The sequence below is a fragment of the Syngnathus floridae genome, chromosome 13 (genome assembly GCF_059516105.1).
Source record: "Syngnathus floridae isolate MCC-2025c chromosome 13, RoL_Sflo_1.0, whole genome shotgun sequence".
Classification (NCBI taxonomy): domain Eukaryota; kingdom Metazoa; phylum Chordata; class Actinopteri; order Syngnathiformes; family Syngnathidae; genus Syngnathus; species Syngnathus floridae.
In genome coordinates, this window is record NC_142425.1 from 12660078 (window position 1) to 12674362 (window position 14285).

Sequence of the window (14285 nt, forward strand, 5' to 3'; positions counted from 1 at the left end):
AAAAAAAAGAAGAATTCTTAAGAAGCGCGTGTGACTCAGCTAATGGCCGGCACACGTTGTGCTGTGACGTCACACGCGGGCCTCACCGGAGGGCAAAAAAAGTTTTCGCGCATGCCCACTAGCAGCAAACACGCACACAGTTGATTTGATATCATTCCAGCACGGACGTGAAGAGACAAACAAGAGGACGATGACGTTCCGTAGCATTAAGGTAGGAGCAAACTTTTTTAATCGTTCCCTCAAAAATAGCAACAGCTCAATCTAAACGCTTTTTAACATGCTAGATAATTGATTAAATTATTATTAAAAATGTAGTGCACAGGTGAGCGTCGCCCCTATGCTAATGTCAACATTTCTTCGACCTAGACGTACAAGTATAATTTTTTTTTATAAATAAAAAGAAATAGGGCGTGTTTAATCTTGAGTCATCAGAATCATATTTTTAAAATATTACCTTTCAGTTTTGTCTGCTTCCCAAAACTTAGTTAATTTAGTGAAATTAATGGCAGCTTCAGCAATCCTTTTTTTTTTTGCAGATGTTCTATATAAATTTATACAGGCTCAAAATTCACAAAATCCGCCACATAATAATCCTATTGATGTTTTGCAGTTTTTAACATTGAGAGAAAATAGTGCAATGAAAATTACCACGTTTTATTATATAGTGTATATCTTGAAAACAAACGGATATAGTAATAATACAAATAATTAAAATGAATTCACTCGTATTTCAAGGCACCACTGTCCAAGTTTTATCTGATTCGTTCTCAATTTGAACCAAATACACCAAACAGAATCATGACTCAATGTTTGTCATTGTGGTGACAGTTTGATGACCCACCATAAAACAAGGAATTCAGATTTATTTTGTTCTTGCTGTGATAAGAAGTTTGATAATCTCTTCTCCCTGCCCTTGATCTGGCAAGGTTGCACTGCACAACCCTCCTTTGTTATGTTTGGATAAATGGGAGTAGCTTTGCACACAGGAGAGGCCCTTTTTGCCTTTTAACTTTTATTCGTCCCCTTTCGCACCTTCAAAAAACATTTCATAATAAATCTATCTTTTCTTGGCTCCGGAACATAATGTTCATTTAGCGCTCTGTATTTGCTCAATTCCTTTCTGCAGCACACACACACACATAGCAGGATTCCAACATAAATTCTTCAAGGATATTTCTGTCATCGCCATTGTAGTCGACAAAAGGGAATGACAGATTGATAGTGATACGCTTAGTAGATCCAACATCAACTACCTCAGTTGTATTATTTAACAACTTGGAATCCAAGATGCTCAATGCTCACTTCTGGATTGACGTATTTGAGATGTTTTGGAAAAACATCCGGCAATGTCGCTGACTCCCCAAAAAGTCGAACTTGCATTTTTGTAAATAAGGCTTTAGAGCCTGGGAATAAACTAACGTTTGTGTAAACATCAATTTTGAATGTCAAAGAATTTGTAGTCATTGAACACTCAACGACAATTCTGAGTCATTGATTTTGACGTGCGGGCTTTTTGGAAACATCACAAATAATTGGCATGATTTTTTTTTTTCATAAAATCATTTCAATCATGGCTAATCGTGTAAAATGATGCGGTGATGATATCTATCGAAACTATTGTGTAGCCAAACGCTTTCATGTCCCCCACACAATGAGGGGAGTCGATTCCGTGACCTATCTTGGAATTTTTTTTTTGGTGCGTTTCCTTTGTTTCGTTCTCCTCCACGGTTTAAAAGAACAAAAACAACAGAGATTTCCATGTGGAAATCCACAGATACATCAAGCTCGCGTCCCACGTAGCGTTTGAAAGGGGAGAGCAAACTTCCCTCAATTCTTAGCGTCGCAGCAGGTTTGAAGGACAACCGGCGTGTTGAAACAAAGACGCCGCTTACCACCTCGCATCTCTCGTCATAACACTTCAAGAATCAACACAAGGTGTCAGAAGGATGACATAATGGGCCTTTGCCACTTGACGATGTCATTCATCCAGTTTGGTGACACTTGTCTGTGTTTTTGAGTCATTTTCGTCAAAATGAAAAGTCCATTTGACAATTTTCAATCCACTAACCTCATTTGTAAACAGCAAAGGCAATTTAGACACTTGTTGAACCCAATAAATGAGTTTTTGTAAACGTAGCCATTTGACCTCATCACTCGAATGGAAAATCAGGCCTGCTGTCTTTTATTTACAACCGATTTTAATTAACGTTTCCAACAAAGGAGCATTTGTGTGCAGAGAAGTGACATTCCGGTCATTTTGACAGCTGGGGGCCTCGTTTTTACAGAGAGAACTCGAACGTGTCGTTTGTTTGCTAATTGTCACGTCAGATTCGAGAGCTACTGTTTATATTCCACCCCGCCACATAATTGCTCAACAAAATAAATAAATAAACAGATTGAGAAATAAATATAAATTAGATAAATATAAAAAAACAGATAATAAATTTAAAAAAATTGTATACCTTAAATTTTCTTTCTACATTAAAAGCCTTGTTTTTTTTTGGTTAGCATTTTGTTTTTATTTTCAACCTACTTTTTCCTGATTTTTTAATTCTGCTCTATTTGTTCAAGTTGTTCGTGCTATGTCACGGCCTGCTGCAGTTCTCCCAGCTACTGTACAGCTCCTACTTCAAGAGCACCCTGAGCACGGTGGAGAAACGTTACGGGCTCAGCAGCTACTCCGCCGGAACGTTGTCCTCCCTGCACGAGGTAAAAGAGAAACGGAAAGATCTAGATAATTGGGACCCGGGTTGTAAAACTCCGATTCCACCTTGATGGACTTCCATGATGTCCTTCTGTCTTTCCAGGTGAGCAACAGCGTGTTGATCGTCTTCCTGAGCTACTTTGGGAATCGCGTGCACCGTCCTCGCGTCATCGGCATCGGCGGACTGTTGATGTCCATCAGCGCCGTGATGCTCGCCCTGCCGCACTTCCTGTCACAACCTTACGAATACGACTCGGTGCTACTGAGTAAGAGCGCATTTTGTATTTCATCAACAATATAGGCCAATCAAAAATGAGGCCTGAATGAACCGTGACCCCCAATGAACTTGACAATGTGAGTCTTGCTAAAGGAAATCCAGGGAAGAGGTCATTAACAAATTTCCTCCAGGCTACGTTGAAGCTCAACAGTGCTTAATCTAATAAATGTCTCCGTGCTGGAACGTTTGTCCTGCCATGCTCAGCACAACATGGTCCTTGGTGTTATCTTTGCGGACCTCCATTAAGCACTCCAGCTCAACTTTGGCCTTAATTAGACGGAAATTCGTCATCGTGTGTATTATCTGACACGAAAATCACCATTCATTCATGCCGCCTCCGGACTTAATGTTCAGGAAATTAAAATGGCCACTCACGAAATAGACATATCCTGTATAGAGACGTGATGCCTCCATCTGGTTCTTGTAGACCGTCAGGACATTTGCAACCCGCAGAGGAACTCCAGCGTCTCCGAGTCTTGCGGCCACGATGAGAGCGAGCGATTGGCCGACACGCGGACCCTGTGGATGCTCATGGCCGCCGCCCAGCTGCTTTTCGGTATCGGCTCGGTGCCCATGCAACCTTTTGGCATCTCATACATCGACGATTTCGCCGCGCCCGGGAACTCTCCACTTTACATAGGTGAACCTCTCCACCTTTTAATATTCTTAAACGTGTAAAAAAACAAAAAATGTATCATCCAAATTTGAATGTTTGCGGTTTATTTCCATTTGCAGCCATCTTGTTTGCCGTTTCCGTTTTTGGTCCCGCCTTCGGCTTCCTGTTGTGCTCCGTGATGCTTGGTATCTACGTGGACGTGGACAAAGTGGCTTCAGGTAACGACGACCTTTTGCCTTTCCTGATGTGCTTTCATATTTATGACGCAAGTTTGCTTTTTTCGTTTCCACTCAGATGGCGACTTAGGGGAGGAGCTGAGACCGGGAGACCCTCGCTGGGTGGGCGCCTGGTGGATGGGCCTCCTCATCACATCCGCCTGCCTGGCTCTCACCTCGCTCCCCTACTTCTTTTTCCCCCGCAGCATGCCATCAGAAGGGCGGGTAAGAACATTTGCAGCGATTTGTCGCCCTCTACCGGCTGTATCTCCTCACTACAATTTTTTGTAAACATCAGACAGGCATTTTCAAATGTTGTCGTCTTACATTGTTACTTGCATGGCATGGTGTTAAACTTATTTTTACACTTGTGTATTTGCAGATGATTGGAAGCGCAACCAACGTGGACTTCAAGAAACCTCGTGTCTCTTTGTTCGACTTCTTGAAAAGTACGTTCCTTATATTCTTCTTTACTATGGTAATAATAATCAAGAATTTTGTCTTTGTGCTCAGTGTTTCCCAGGATGTTCTTCCGCCTTCTGCTGAGTCCCCTCTTCCTGGCCCTGATCTTGGCCCAGTGCTGCTTCTCCTCGGTGATCGCGGGCCTCTCCACCTTCCTCAACAAGTTCCTGGAGCGTCAGTACGGCGCCTCCGTCGCTTACAGCACCATGCTGGTCGGTGGGTGTCACCTCCTGGCCTCACGCGGGACTAGATGAGACCAGTGGTGGTCCTAAAATGCTGCCCCGACTCTCCTTCACAGGTGCTGTGAATCTTCCGGCCGTGGCGGTGGGCATGCTGGCGGGCGGGTTCATCATGAAGCGTACGAGAATCTCTCTGAAGAACATCCCTCGCTTTTCTGTGCTCATGTTGAGCATCTCCACGCTGATGTGCGTGCCGCTCTTCTTCATGGGATGCTCCACACACAAAGTGTCCCTGGTCAATCACCACCAGGTCGGGCACCATGGGTGAGCTTTCGTCTCCTTCAAAGCAATGTACGTGATTCCTTGTCGAGTCTTTTATTTTCTCGTTGGACTCAACAAATTCATTTTGCGCAGTTCTCCATCCATGTGCTACGTCAACTGTTCGTGCCCGTCCGGGACCTTCAATCCAGTCTGCGGCTCTGACGGCGTGGAGTACATCTCGCCGTGCCACGCCGGCTGCACCGACTTCACCAAAAACCCGGACAACCCACACGCCGTCCAGGTAGAATAAGTCACCCGTTCGGCAAATGGAAGAAATATTCAGCGCTATCAGACTTTGATTTGGCGTGTGCGTTTTTAGCTGTACACCAACTGCAGGTGCGTATCGGGAAGTGAGAGTCAGGCGCGGCCGTCGCCCTGCACCAACCAGTGCCCCCACTTCCTGCTGCCCGTCATCCTGATGCTGTCGGCGGGGGCGCTGGTGGCCTGCCTCACCCACAACCCCATGTACATGATGCTGCTCAGGTTAGCTGTCGTTCCTCACCAAACTCAGCCAAATCTCAGATGCGCACCTGACTGATGACGGGCTTTGTCGTCGTATTTAGGAGCGTTGCATCAGAGGAGAAGTCCTTCGCTATCGGAGTTCAGTTTCTCCTCCTGAGGCTGTTGGGTAAGTCAGAAAGCTATAATGCTATTTGCTAATAAATTGTATTGGTTCAAGTAGGGCGGGTTGAATTGTGATTTTTGCGTCCCCTCGGTCCCAGCGTGGCTTCCGGCTCCGGCGCTGTTCGGCACGGCCATCGACACCTCGTGCATCTGGTGGAAGCGTGTGTGCGGGAAGAAGTTCAGCTGCGGCTACTATGACAATGACATCTTGAGAAACAGGTTAGAACATGGCCAAACAAAGATGGAGCACTCAAACTCCGTGACCTGAGTCTCATTTATTTATGTGACGTTCTTGACGAGAATAAATGCACTTTTGCTATTTTTCAGGTACCTGGGCTTGTTGGTGGGCTACAAAGTGATGGGTGTGGCACTGCTGGCTATTTTGGGTTGGAAAGTGATGCGGACACGGGAGTACAGTTTAGAGAAGAGGCCTGATGGCGTGCTATAAAACATGCCCCTTTCCCATCTGAATGTGGGAGTGCTCAAAAGACCAAAATCTGGTAATACCTCACAGCTTTTGCAGGACTTGTACAATAACATATTCACTAGTGCCCGTCGGGTAGAGTCTAATCTCGTTAACTGTATAGCTTAATATTTAAGTGATTGTTTTTTTTTTATACTGTCTAAGTGCACGCTGTTCATTTTATACAATGTTATTTTTTTTTTTTTGTATTTACTCGTATTAATCACACGTTTTTCGGTGCTACGTACCGCACATTATGCCTGCTTTCTAATAAAAACAACCTGTACAATAATTAATAATCACGTCATTTCACTGTTGGGCTTTGCTTCTTCGGATAATTCCGCCAAGTGCGCATGCGCATAAGGTTCGGGACGTGCGACGAAAGTCTCCGATCCCCACCCAGACCACGCAGTAGCCCCGCTGGGAGGGAGCGAGCTGCACGTTCGGGTTTTGGGCGACTTGTCACCGTCATAAAGTGAGCGAGAAAGTGCGGAAGAGAGACGTAAGGAGTGAGGTAGCGAGGAAGTGGAGGGGGTGTGCGACACCGCCGCCTTTTTTCCTCCCCACCATCCTCATCGTCGTCCGGCAGCACAAACAGCCTGAAGAGTCCATTCTCCGGCGTTCACGAGCCGCCCTTCCCTTCTTTTTGGACAACATGTCGGTGGCTAGTGACTATGGGAATCCTTTGAAGAAATTCAAACTCGTCTTTTTAGGGGAGCAGAGTGGTAAGACGTAACGTGTCATTTACGTGTCGTGGCGAAAGTTGTGGTTTTTGTTTTTTTACTGTGGTCGAAAGGGGGCGGTGTCACGTGATGCCGATGCACCTGCCCGGTCACTAAGTTCATTTTTTGGTCAATTTCAAGCGAGATCAATCTCAATACTGTGATTTTTGTTTTATGAAATGCTAAGGGCCGTCTCTTTGAATCGAATTGAACATATAAAGAGTGCTGTCATTCACTTGAAGACGTTTAAGGAGCCAAAATGGAGTTCAAGAGTGATGCGGTGGATGTATTTGTATGACACATTTAGCTTGTTGGACGTGGCAAAAATGGATGCGGTTCCTGTTCGTTTTTTTTTTTTAAAGGTTTCTCATTAACCAGGTTCCAAAATAGACCTTAAGTTACGCAGCTTCCTCCCACGAGATCCTTGTTTTAGATTCCAAGCTTTCCACTATGACGTCATCAAAGCTTTTATGCTTATTACAAAATGTCTATAGTCCAAATTTAAAACGGTACACTTTGAAAGCTTTCAAGTCGACATTCATTTTTGGTGCAATGCTTTTTTTTTATTTTTACTGAAATTCCATTGTGAGAGGAGGGCAAATCCTTTTTCACGGCACAGTATAGAAACATAACTTTTCCTTATGTGAAGATTTTATTCACGTGTTTTAACCCCCAACGGTTAAAAGGTCAAAGCGGATTTGCAAAATCATGACATTTCAAACAGAAACACTGGGTGGCGGAAATGTTGATTTAATTAATGCCAGCCCATGCACTTAATAAATCATGACCTGATGTCAAGCTAAAGGTTAACAGTACTCCAGTGACCTGAGTTTTGCTTTAAGCTGAATTTCAAAGATAAGGAATATGTAAACACTTAGCCTCACTTAATGGTTATCTGCGGTGAGGAAATATTTGTAGGCCGCTGCTTCCTGCTCACACACGTGCCGATTGATGTCTGAGTGCGACTAACGGAACGTGCAGTACAGCATATTGCTCTGACCAGTGATTCAGCACAATTGTCAAAACAACCAAGAAGGGAAGATGACGTGACATCTCAAGCCAAAGATGTCCTATACCAAAACGTTCCTCGTGACGTCTTATTGCTTCATTTCTAAAAGAAAATACGCTTTGCTGCCATCTTGTGGCACCTGTAAGCAATTACAAGCCGTTTGGATTACGCTAAGCTAGCTCAAAATGTAGCAGGCACTCATTTTATTCAGTTGGCTCACAGGTTTAGCTAGCCTGAGTGTTTTTGTGTGCCGCTTTTGCCTGTAGGACACAATCGAATTGGACGCATTAAAAAAACAAGTGTGTCCTGTCATAACAGCCTCGATCAGGTCTGCTTTCCTGAGGCGAATGCAATGAGGCCAACATGGCATCACACCTGGCTGCGTTTGTTATTCTGTCCTCCAATATGGATACACACGTGTGTGTGCGTGTTGTTGTGTTTGGCCTACAGTCACAATTCTACATCAGCCCACAACAGAGCTGAAATTGATTTTTGTTTGCCGACGTTTCCTCCTTTATTTTTTGCACAGGTGTCATCGGCGTTATCCAACTAGTTCATTGTGATTTGAAAGAAAAAAAAAAAAATCACGCCATTGCAAAATGCGCCAGAAAAATCGATTGAAGCGTGTCAGTGCCTGATAGTGCTGACGGCAAGTTGATTGCTACGTTTATCTAAAGTTAGCTCATATGATGCGGTGATTAAAAAAATTAGCGAGGCGTCATTAGGAGGGTCATTATCTGTGGATCACATTGTGCCTGGCAGACATGCACAGCAGGCAAGTGTAATTAGTCTCCTTGATTAAAAGTCTCGGCAAGCTCCTTCTAGGTTGATGACGTGGATTCCTAAGAAGAGTCTGCATGATCCCTTTGGGCACCGTTTGATATTTTTGTTTTCTCTTACAGTGGGAAAGACGTCGCTGATTACGCGCTTCATGTACGATAGCTTCGACAGCACGTACCAGGTAAAAAAAAAAAAAAAAAAAAAACTTCAATCGCACAAAGATTGTCTTGTATGCCGAGCAAAAGGCTTTAAAGTAAAGCTCATAAAGCCCTTTCCGAGTGGTGTTCACATGCAAGCTATTATGGAGTAAGCCGATTAGCGCCATTAATATCGTGACAAATATACAATTGTTCGATCAATGTTTTGAAATTGAAAATAAGATGCTTGGCATTCGTCTGGATTCACAATCGGCAAAATCCGTTATTTCTTTTTTGGGACGGGCGTGGAGCCAGCCCCCCTCATTAATCATTGAAAAAGACATTGTAAAAAATTTATAAGGATCCAATGTGTTCAAATACAGCTTGTCTGGGGATCCTATTTTTAACATCCGGGCCAAAAGCAAGTCAGAAAGCTTTTTCTCGGAATACTGCTAAACGGCTTCCAAAAGTTGGTCAATTTGCGGTAATGAACTCATCTCTGGATTTCCTCTCCAGGCGACGATCGGAATCGACTTCCTCTCAAAAACCATGTACCTGGAGGACCGAACGGTAAGCCGCCGACTCGACTCTGTGTTTGCGACGTTGTATTATGAAACCTGTCTTGCCGGTCTCCAAATCACAGGTGAGGTTGCAACTGTGGGACACGGCGGGTCAGGAGCGCTTCAGGAGCCTCATCCCGAGCTACATTCGTGACTCCACGGTGGCCGTGGTGGTCTACGACATCACAAGTAGGTTGCGGTCAAATGGCTTGTGGGAGCAATCTTTTTTTTCTTCTCTATATCGCATAAACGTGGTCTCGTCAAAACCCGGTCTTGTGTCAATAGACGCAAATTCCTTCCGGCAGACGACCAAATGGATTGACGACGTGCGGACAGAGAGAGGAAGTGATGTCATCGTCATGCTGGTGGGCAACAAAACGGACTTGGCAGACAAGAGGTACATATGTGCTGCCCACCAGGAGAAACAGACCTCTCGTGTATTTTAGGACCAGAGTTATGCAAGCTGTGATGACTATGATGATGATGAGGAGCAAGCCTCGGCTTCGGTCGCAACACGCACACACACAAACAGCCGCGTGACATGATGTAAATGTATTTATTTGCTCTGATTTCTATACATTTTGAAAGAAGTTCAGTGGAGCTAATAAGCACGACAGTCTTGCTGCTTCAGCTGTGTCATCACTTCCTGTTTACGCTTCCTAGGCAAATTAGCGTCAAGGAAGGCGAGCAGCAAGCTAAAGAGCTCAACGTCATGTTCACGGAAACCAGCGCCAAGACGGGTCACAACGTCAAACAGGTAAGTTCAAATGATGAAAGTCTTCATATTTCAATGTTTGAGACTTGTTTTTTTTTTTTATTGCAGCTGTTCCGCCGCGTGGCCTCGGCTCTTCCCGGCATTGAGGGCATTCAGGAGACCGGCAAAGAAGGTAGTATCCTTTTCTAATGTGTTCAGAAAAAAGTTAAGCTGTATTATTGTCCTGCAGCCTTCACGCCAAATGGTGCAGTTGGTATGCAAGGTCACACTAGCAAATATTTTATAACGCCCAAAATGTGATCTTGATCATCAGCCTTTGTAGACATTTTACTGAAGTTAAACAGCACCATCAAGTGGTTGTAAGGAGGTACTACAATAATAGACATCAAACTGAAGTTAAACAGCACCACCAAGTGGTTGTAAGGAAGTACTACAATACAAAAACTTTCAGACCAAGTTGAAACCCTCATGTGTCACCTTGTCTTGAAATTCTTCTAGATTATTTTTGATTGAACTAAAAATGTTCTTTCCTTCACAATCTCGTCCAGTGATCGACATCAAGCTGGACAAAGCACACGAGCCACCGACGGATGAAGCTGGCTGCTCTTGCTAATAAACGCTAGCATCATTCGCAAGCGGTCATCATGTGAACCCCCCCCCCCCACGCTTCTTCTGTTGAGGCTTCCTATTGGTTACCATCCCGACTGCTGGTCAGTGCTTCCAGAGAGGAATATGTCAACGCTGAAGCTGCCACAAACAAGTTTACTCTTCTTTTATTTTTGTCAAGTCAGTTTGTTTTTGTATTTTTATATTCAGGTTTTATATTCATGTTCGGAGCCCCTAACTTTAAGACAGACGGCAACAATAGAGACTTTTCACATCTTTTGGACTATCCATGCATGCTTCGCTTTATGGCAGGTAACGTCATACACACGCACACTAATGTTGGACTTTTGTTTCGATTCATCCATGTTTGTGTTTCTCTGTGCAACATTTGTTGAAACCTGGAATTTGTCTGTAAATAGTATTTGTGCTGAAGACCAGAATGTGTTTACAATGGAGTCCAAATTTGACCCAAATACGCCTTGAAAATCAGATGTTTGAATTATGACATGAAACGCCAAATGTTTTATTTTTTTTTAATATCAGATGAGCACTTTGTTTTTTTTTCTTCATGTAAGACGGTTCTTTGTATTTATTCCTGAGCATTGTGGTGACGCTTGTACACCGAGGGGGCAGCGATGACCGCCGTTCTCATCAACTTTACGGAGCATAATGACGATGTCTCCATTAAACATGTCTTGCCATCGTATCTTGGACTTTAAGATATTGATGCCGATCTTGTTAAGAATTCTCTCATATACCAATTTTTGGTTTAATTCTCAGTCCAGAATCCAAATCTTGGTCCTGACTTTAGTCCAGGTCAAATACTAGACCTACATAGCAACATTTCACCCTTCAAGGCAAACTGTAACTGTCACAGTTTGCTGATCTCACTTGTTCCAACAAATTCACACCAAACCGGATCGCCAACAAACGGATTTCTTGCGCCACGCCACTGGGAAACCACCGTGGCCCAAATTTTGCGTCATCAACTGTGACCCGAAACTCGAGACCTGAGAATCTGCTTTTTAATGAAAGTGATGATCCAATATTTTCATATTACCCACCCCAACTGGGATTCTACCAGATGCTGGATGAATGCCCTTCATAATCCCTTTTCATGCTTCAGCAAGCCTTTTGTCGCATGCTTCTGTTGTGACATTGGCAGAAGAAGCAGAAGGACTGGTGTCTACAAGCCGATTGTTGTCCTGTAAAACTGTCAGAAAATAGAGTAGCCACCCACAATGAAATTACTCTCACAGCTATTTCGTGATGAAAGATAACATAGCGATTGTTGTCCCTTAAAGATGCTAGCAGATCGCACATAAATAAATACTCTCGACAGCTACTTTATCATAATAAATTAAAAAAGAATGCTGTTTATTTGGTGTTCAGGGAACATTGAGGGAAGCCATCTGTTCCCCGGGGGTCCCTGGATGTGTTTTAGTCTGTGTTGAACCAAATCCCAGAGCAGCAGCTGGGAGAACTAAGCCCAGAATAAATAAGTGGAAGTCAGGGGTTTCGTAACGTCTCGTCACTGGAGAGCCTGCGCCAGGATTTCATTTCCCTGGAAGGATAAAAAAAAAAAAAAAAAAGCCAATTTATCTAGCATTAATGTCATCATTGAGGGGGCTGTCCGACTTACACATTACTGCTGGGCATGATCCTTTCTCGGGGTCTCTTGGTCAACGTAAACTTGCGGAAGAAGAACCGGAACTTGACCTTGTTCCTGGAGGAATTGCTGAGAGGTTTTGAAAAAGAATTGTGAACTTGGAAAAATAACCATAACTGAGTAAATATAAATACATAGATGATTTGTTGAGCTACCATTTGGCTTGGGGTGTGGTCTCTGTGGCCTCTTCCCTGTCTTCTTTCATCCTGCCTTCCTCAACTTTATCTTCTTGGTCGCTCGGTATCAGCTCCCACAGGTCGCTGTCCACCCACAGCGCCTCTCGCAAGCTAAGGCCCTGCGGCACGCAGGTGACGCGGCGGCACAACGGGCAGCGCACGCTGAGCGACGGCCCGACGCCCCCGGGCCCTGAACACACCGCCATGGCCTCCAGGCAGGCTTGACAGAAGGCGTGTCGGCAGTGCAGCGTCCGGGGGATACGCTCCACCCTGTTGAAGGTATTCAGGCATACGCCGCAGTCGCCCTCACCACACAGCACCATGGAGGTATGTTCCCCTGCGAGGTTGCAAGTTCATGTTGACACAATGCACACACAGACAAGCGGTCACACATGTTTGGAAAGTGAAAGGTTAAAAAAATCCACACAGGTGGATTGTTTTTCTTTATTATTATTTTACTTTTAGCTAGTAAAACTGGCAAACTGAACTTAAAGTTGTTAGATTTAGTAAAGAGCTATTCAATGACTTTCCATCAGCACTTCATCACAAGAAGCTAAAGATGGGTGAGTAAGTAGTTTTCATTTTTTACAGTTTTACTATAAAATTATTTGTATAATAATTGGGTAAGCAATTTTGATTTCTTTCAACTAATTGACTTAAATGTGCCTGTTTAAAATACACCCAAGAGTATTCTGTTATATATTGTATACTTTTAATATACAGCGATTGAACTCATTTATCAACTTGAATTACAATTGAGCAAATGTTACTTATGCTGATTTCCCGTCACCTACAAAAAAAAAAATGACTTACTTGATGAGAAGAAATAAATCCAATCTCAAGGCTTGAGTGATGGCTGCTGAGAGGTTTTGGTTTGTGAATGAAGGCGGCGAAGCCTGTTTCTTTGTATTGTGGGGGCGGTTCCCAGTTGCAACGTCGTCGGGACGGACGGCAGCTGTGGAAGCAGACAGCACTGAGGAGGCGGGCGAGCCTTTGTTAGGAGCAGCTGAACCAAGCGCATCAGACAGTATAATACGTCGGTAATGGAGACGGGAGCCTTATCGTCTGATCAATTATGTCATGAAAAAAAAATTGGGCTCGTCCGGGATTTGAACCCGGGACCTCTCGCACCCAAAGCGAGAATCATACCCCTAGACCAACGAGCCGCGATATTATCAAGTAACAAATATTGAAATGAATCTTATATGTTGTTCGCTGTGCTTTCGATGCAATTTACCAGTGTTCATACTTGAATCCTGGATTTATGCGATATTCAGCTGTTATGCCAAACGCGAAAGGAATTAGTGACAGAGTTGAAAACAGCCCCCTGTGCAAATGCTTTCAAATTCGGGTAAAACAAAGTATTTTTTTCCACAAACCTTTTCTTAACGTATTTTAAGCATTTCAAACAATGTTACTGTCGACAGAGGTGGCAAATATATTTCCTGAAACTAAACACCCTGCCAATGTTTAAAATGGGGTATTTTATTATTTACTTAAATGAGCCTATTTATAACCCTTGAGTTTTTCCGGACTACGGTTTACGTCATCATTACTTTATTCAAATTTGTCATTGTGACAGAAGCTAATTTTGTACCAAAAACCATGACAAAATGTGATATTCAAGTTAAACGAGAGAATGGAATCAACATCAACTGTTCCAACGGAATTCTTCTGGCCATACGAGCATGTTGACTTCTTGGATCGTAGAGACAACCAAAATAATGGGCTCGTCCGGGATTTGAACCCGGGACCTCTCGCACCCGAAGCGAGAATCATACCCCTAGACCAACGAGCCACGTGCCTCTTTCGACCATCGTTTTCACATATAAAGAAATGCCAAATCATGTTCTCGCTAAATTTCATATCAACACGGCGTCAATTCCGTTCCTGTTTGCCATTGTTATATGACTTTTGAGATAAAATGCGAGACAACTGCATTGGCTTCTCTAGTTTAGCCGACGTCGCTTCCTTCTCGCTCTCCAATCGTTGCGTGATGACGTAGGAGGCGGGGTCCTCTGACCCCCGTCATACAGGAAGTACTTCCCAC

At 43.8% G+C, this 14285-nt stretch overlaps 3 protein-coding genes and 2 non-coding genes across 7 annotated transcripts; 2 read left to right on the forward strand and 3 right to left on the reverse strand.

The window, feature by feature from the left end:
* The first annotated feature begins 49 nt into the window (after nucleotides 1-49).
* Nucleotides 50-6153, forward strand: slco2a1 (solute carrier organic anion transporter family, member 2A1). The gene is made up of 14 exons (XM_088393169.1): nucleotides 50-211; nucleotides 2572-2709; nucleotides 2808-2970; nucleotides 3409-3621; nucleotides 3717-3815; nucleotides 3892-4037; nucleotides 4195-4261; nucleotides 4326-4490; nucleotides 4573-4777; nucleotides 4868-5015; nucleotides 5094-5257; nucleotides 5338-5402; nucleotides 5497-5617; nucleotides 5726-6153. Exons 1-14 carry the CDS (start codon nucleotides 191-193, stop codon nucleotides 5844-5846), a joined length of 1836 nt encoding a protein of 611 aa, XP_088249295.1. The 5' UTR covers nucleotides 50-190; the 3' UTR covers nucleotides 5847-6153.
* Nucleotides 6154-6236: 83 nt separating this feature from the next.
* On the forward strand, nucleotides 6237-11096 carry rab6ba (RAB6B, member RAS oncogene family a). 3 transcript variants are annotated; one of them, XR_015861968.1, is made up of 9 exons: nucleotides 6237-6586; nucleotides 8495-8553; nucleotides 9026-9079; nucleotides 9153-9258; nucleotides 9355-9466; nucleotides 9733-9826; nucleotides 9893-9959; nucleotides 10333-10494; nucleotides 10601-11096. XR_015861968.1 is itself a non-coding variant. In XM_088393173.1 (8 exons), exons 1-8 carry the CDS (start codon nucleotides 6517-6519, stop codon nucleotides 10395-10397), a joined length of 627 nt encoding a protein of 208 aa, XP_088249299.1. In that variant the 5' UTR covers nucleotides 6237-6516; the 3' UTR covers nucleotides 10398-11096. The 3 variants fall into 3 exon arrangements, 2 of the variants coding, with proteins under 2 accessions (XP_088249299.1, XP_088249300.1); XM_088393173.1 differs by having other exon boundaries at nucleotides 10333-11096; XM_088393174.1 differs by having other exon boundaries at nucleotides 6239-6586; nucleotides 9893-9956; nucleotides 10333-11096.
* Nucleotides 11097-11736: 640 nt separating this feature from the next.
* Nucleotides 11737-13209, reverse strand: LOC148388955 (uncharacterized). Its single transcript, XM_088393175.1, has 4 exons — nucleotides 13049-13209; nucleotides 12215-12572; nucleotides 12033-12128; nucleotides 11737-11954 (listed from the first exon to the last, which is right to left on the reverse strand). Exons 2-4 carry the CDS (start codon nucleotides 12556-12558, stop codon nucleotides 11900-11902), a joined length of 495 nt encoding a protein of 164 aa, XP_088249301.1. The 5' UTR covers nucleotides 12559-12572; nucleotides 13049-13209; the 3' UTR covers nucleotides 11737-11899.
* Nucleotides 13210-13329: 120 nt separating this feature from the next.
* trnap-ugg (transfer RNA proline (anticodon UGG)) lies at nucleotides 13330-13401 on the reverse strand. Its single transcript has one exon. It is a non-coding gene; the product is annotated as a tRNA-Pro (tRNA).
* A 560-nt stretch (nucleotides 13402-13961) lies between these two features.
* On the reverse strand, nucleotides 13962-14033 carry trnap-cgg (transfer RNA proline (anticodon CGG)). Its single transcript has one exon. It is a non-coding gene; the product is annotated as a tRNA-Pro (tRNA).
* Nucleotides 14034-14285: the final 252 nt, after the last annotated feature.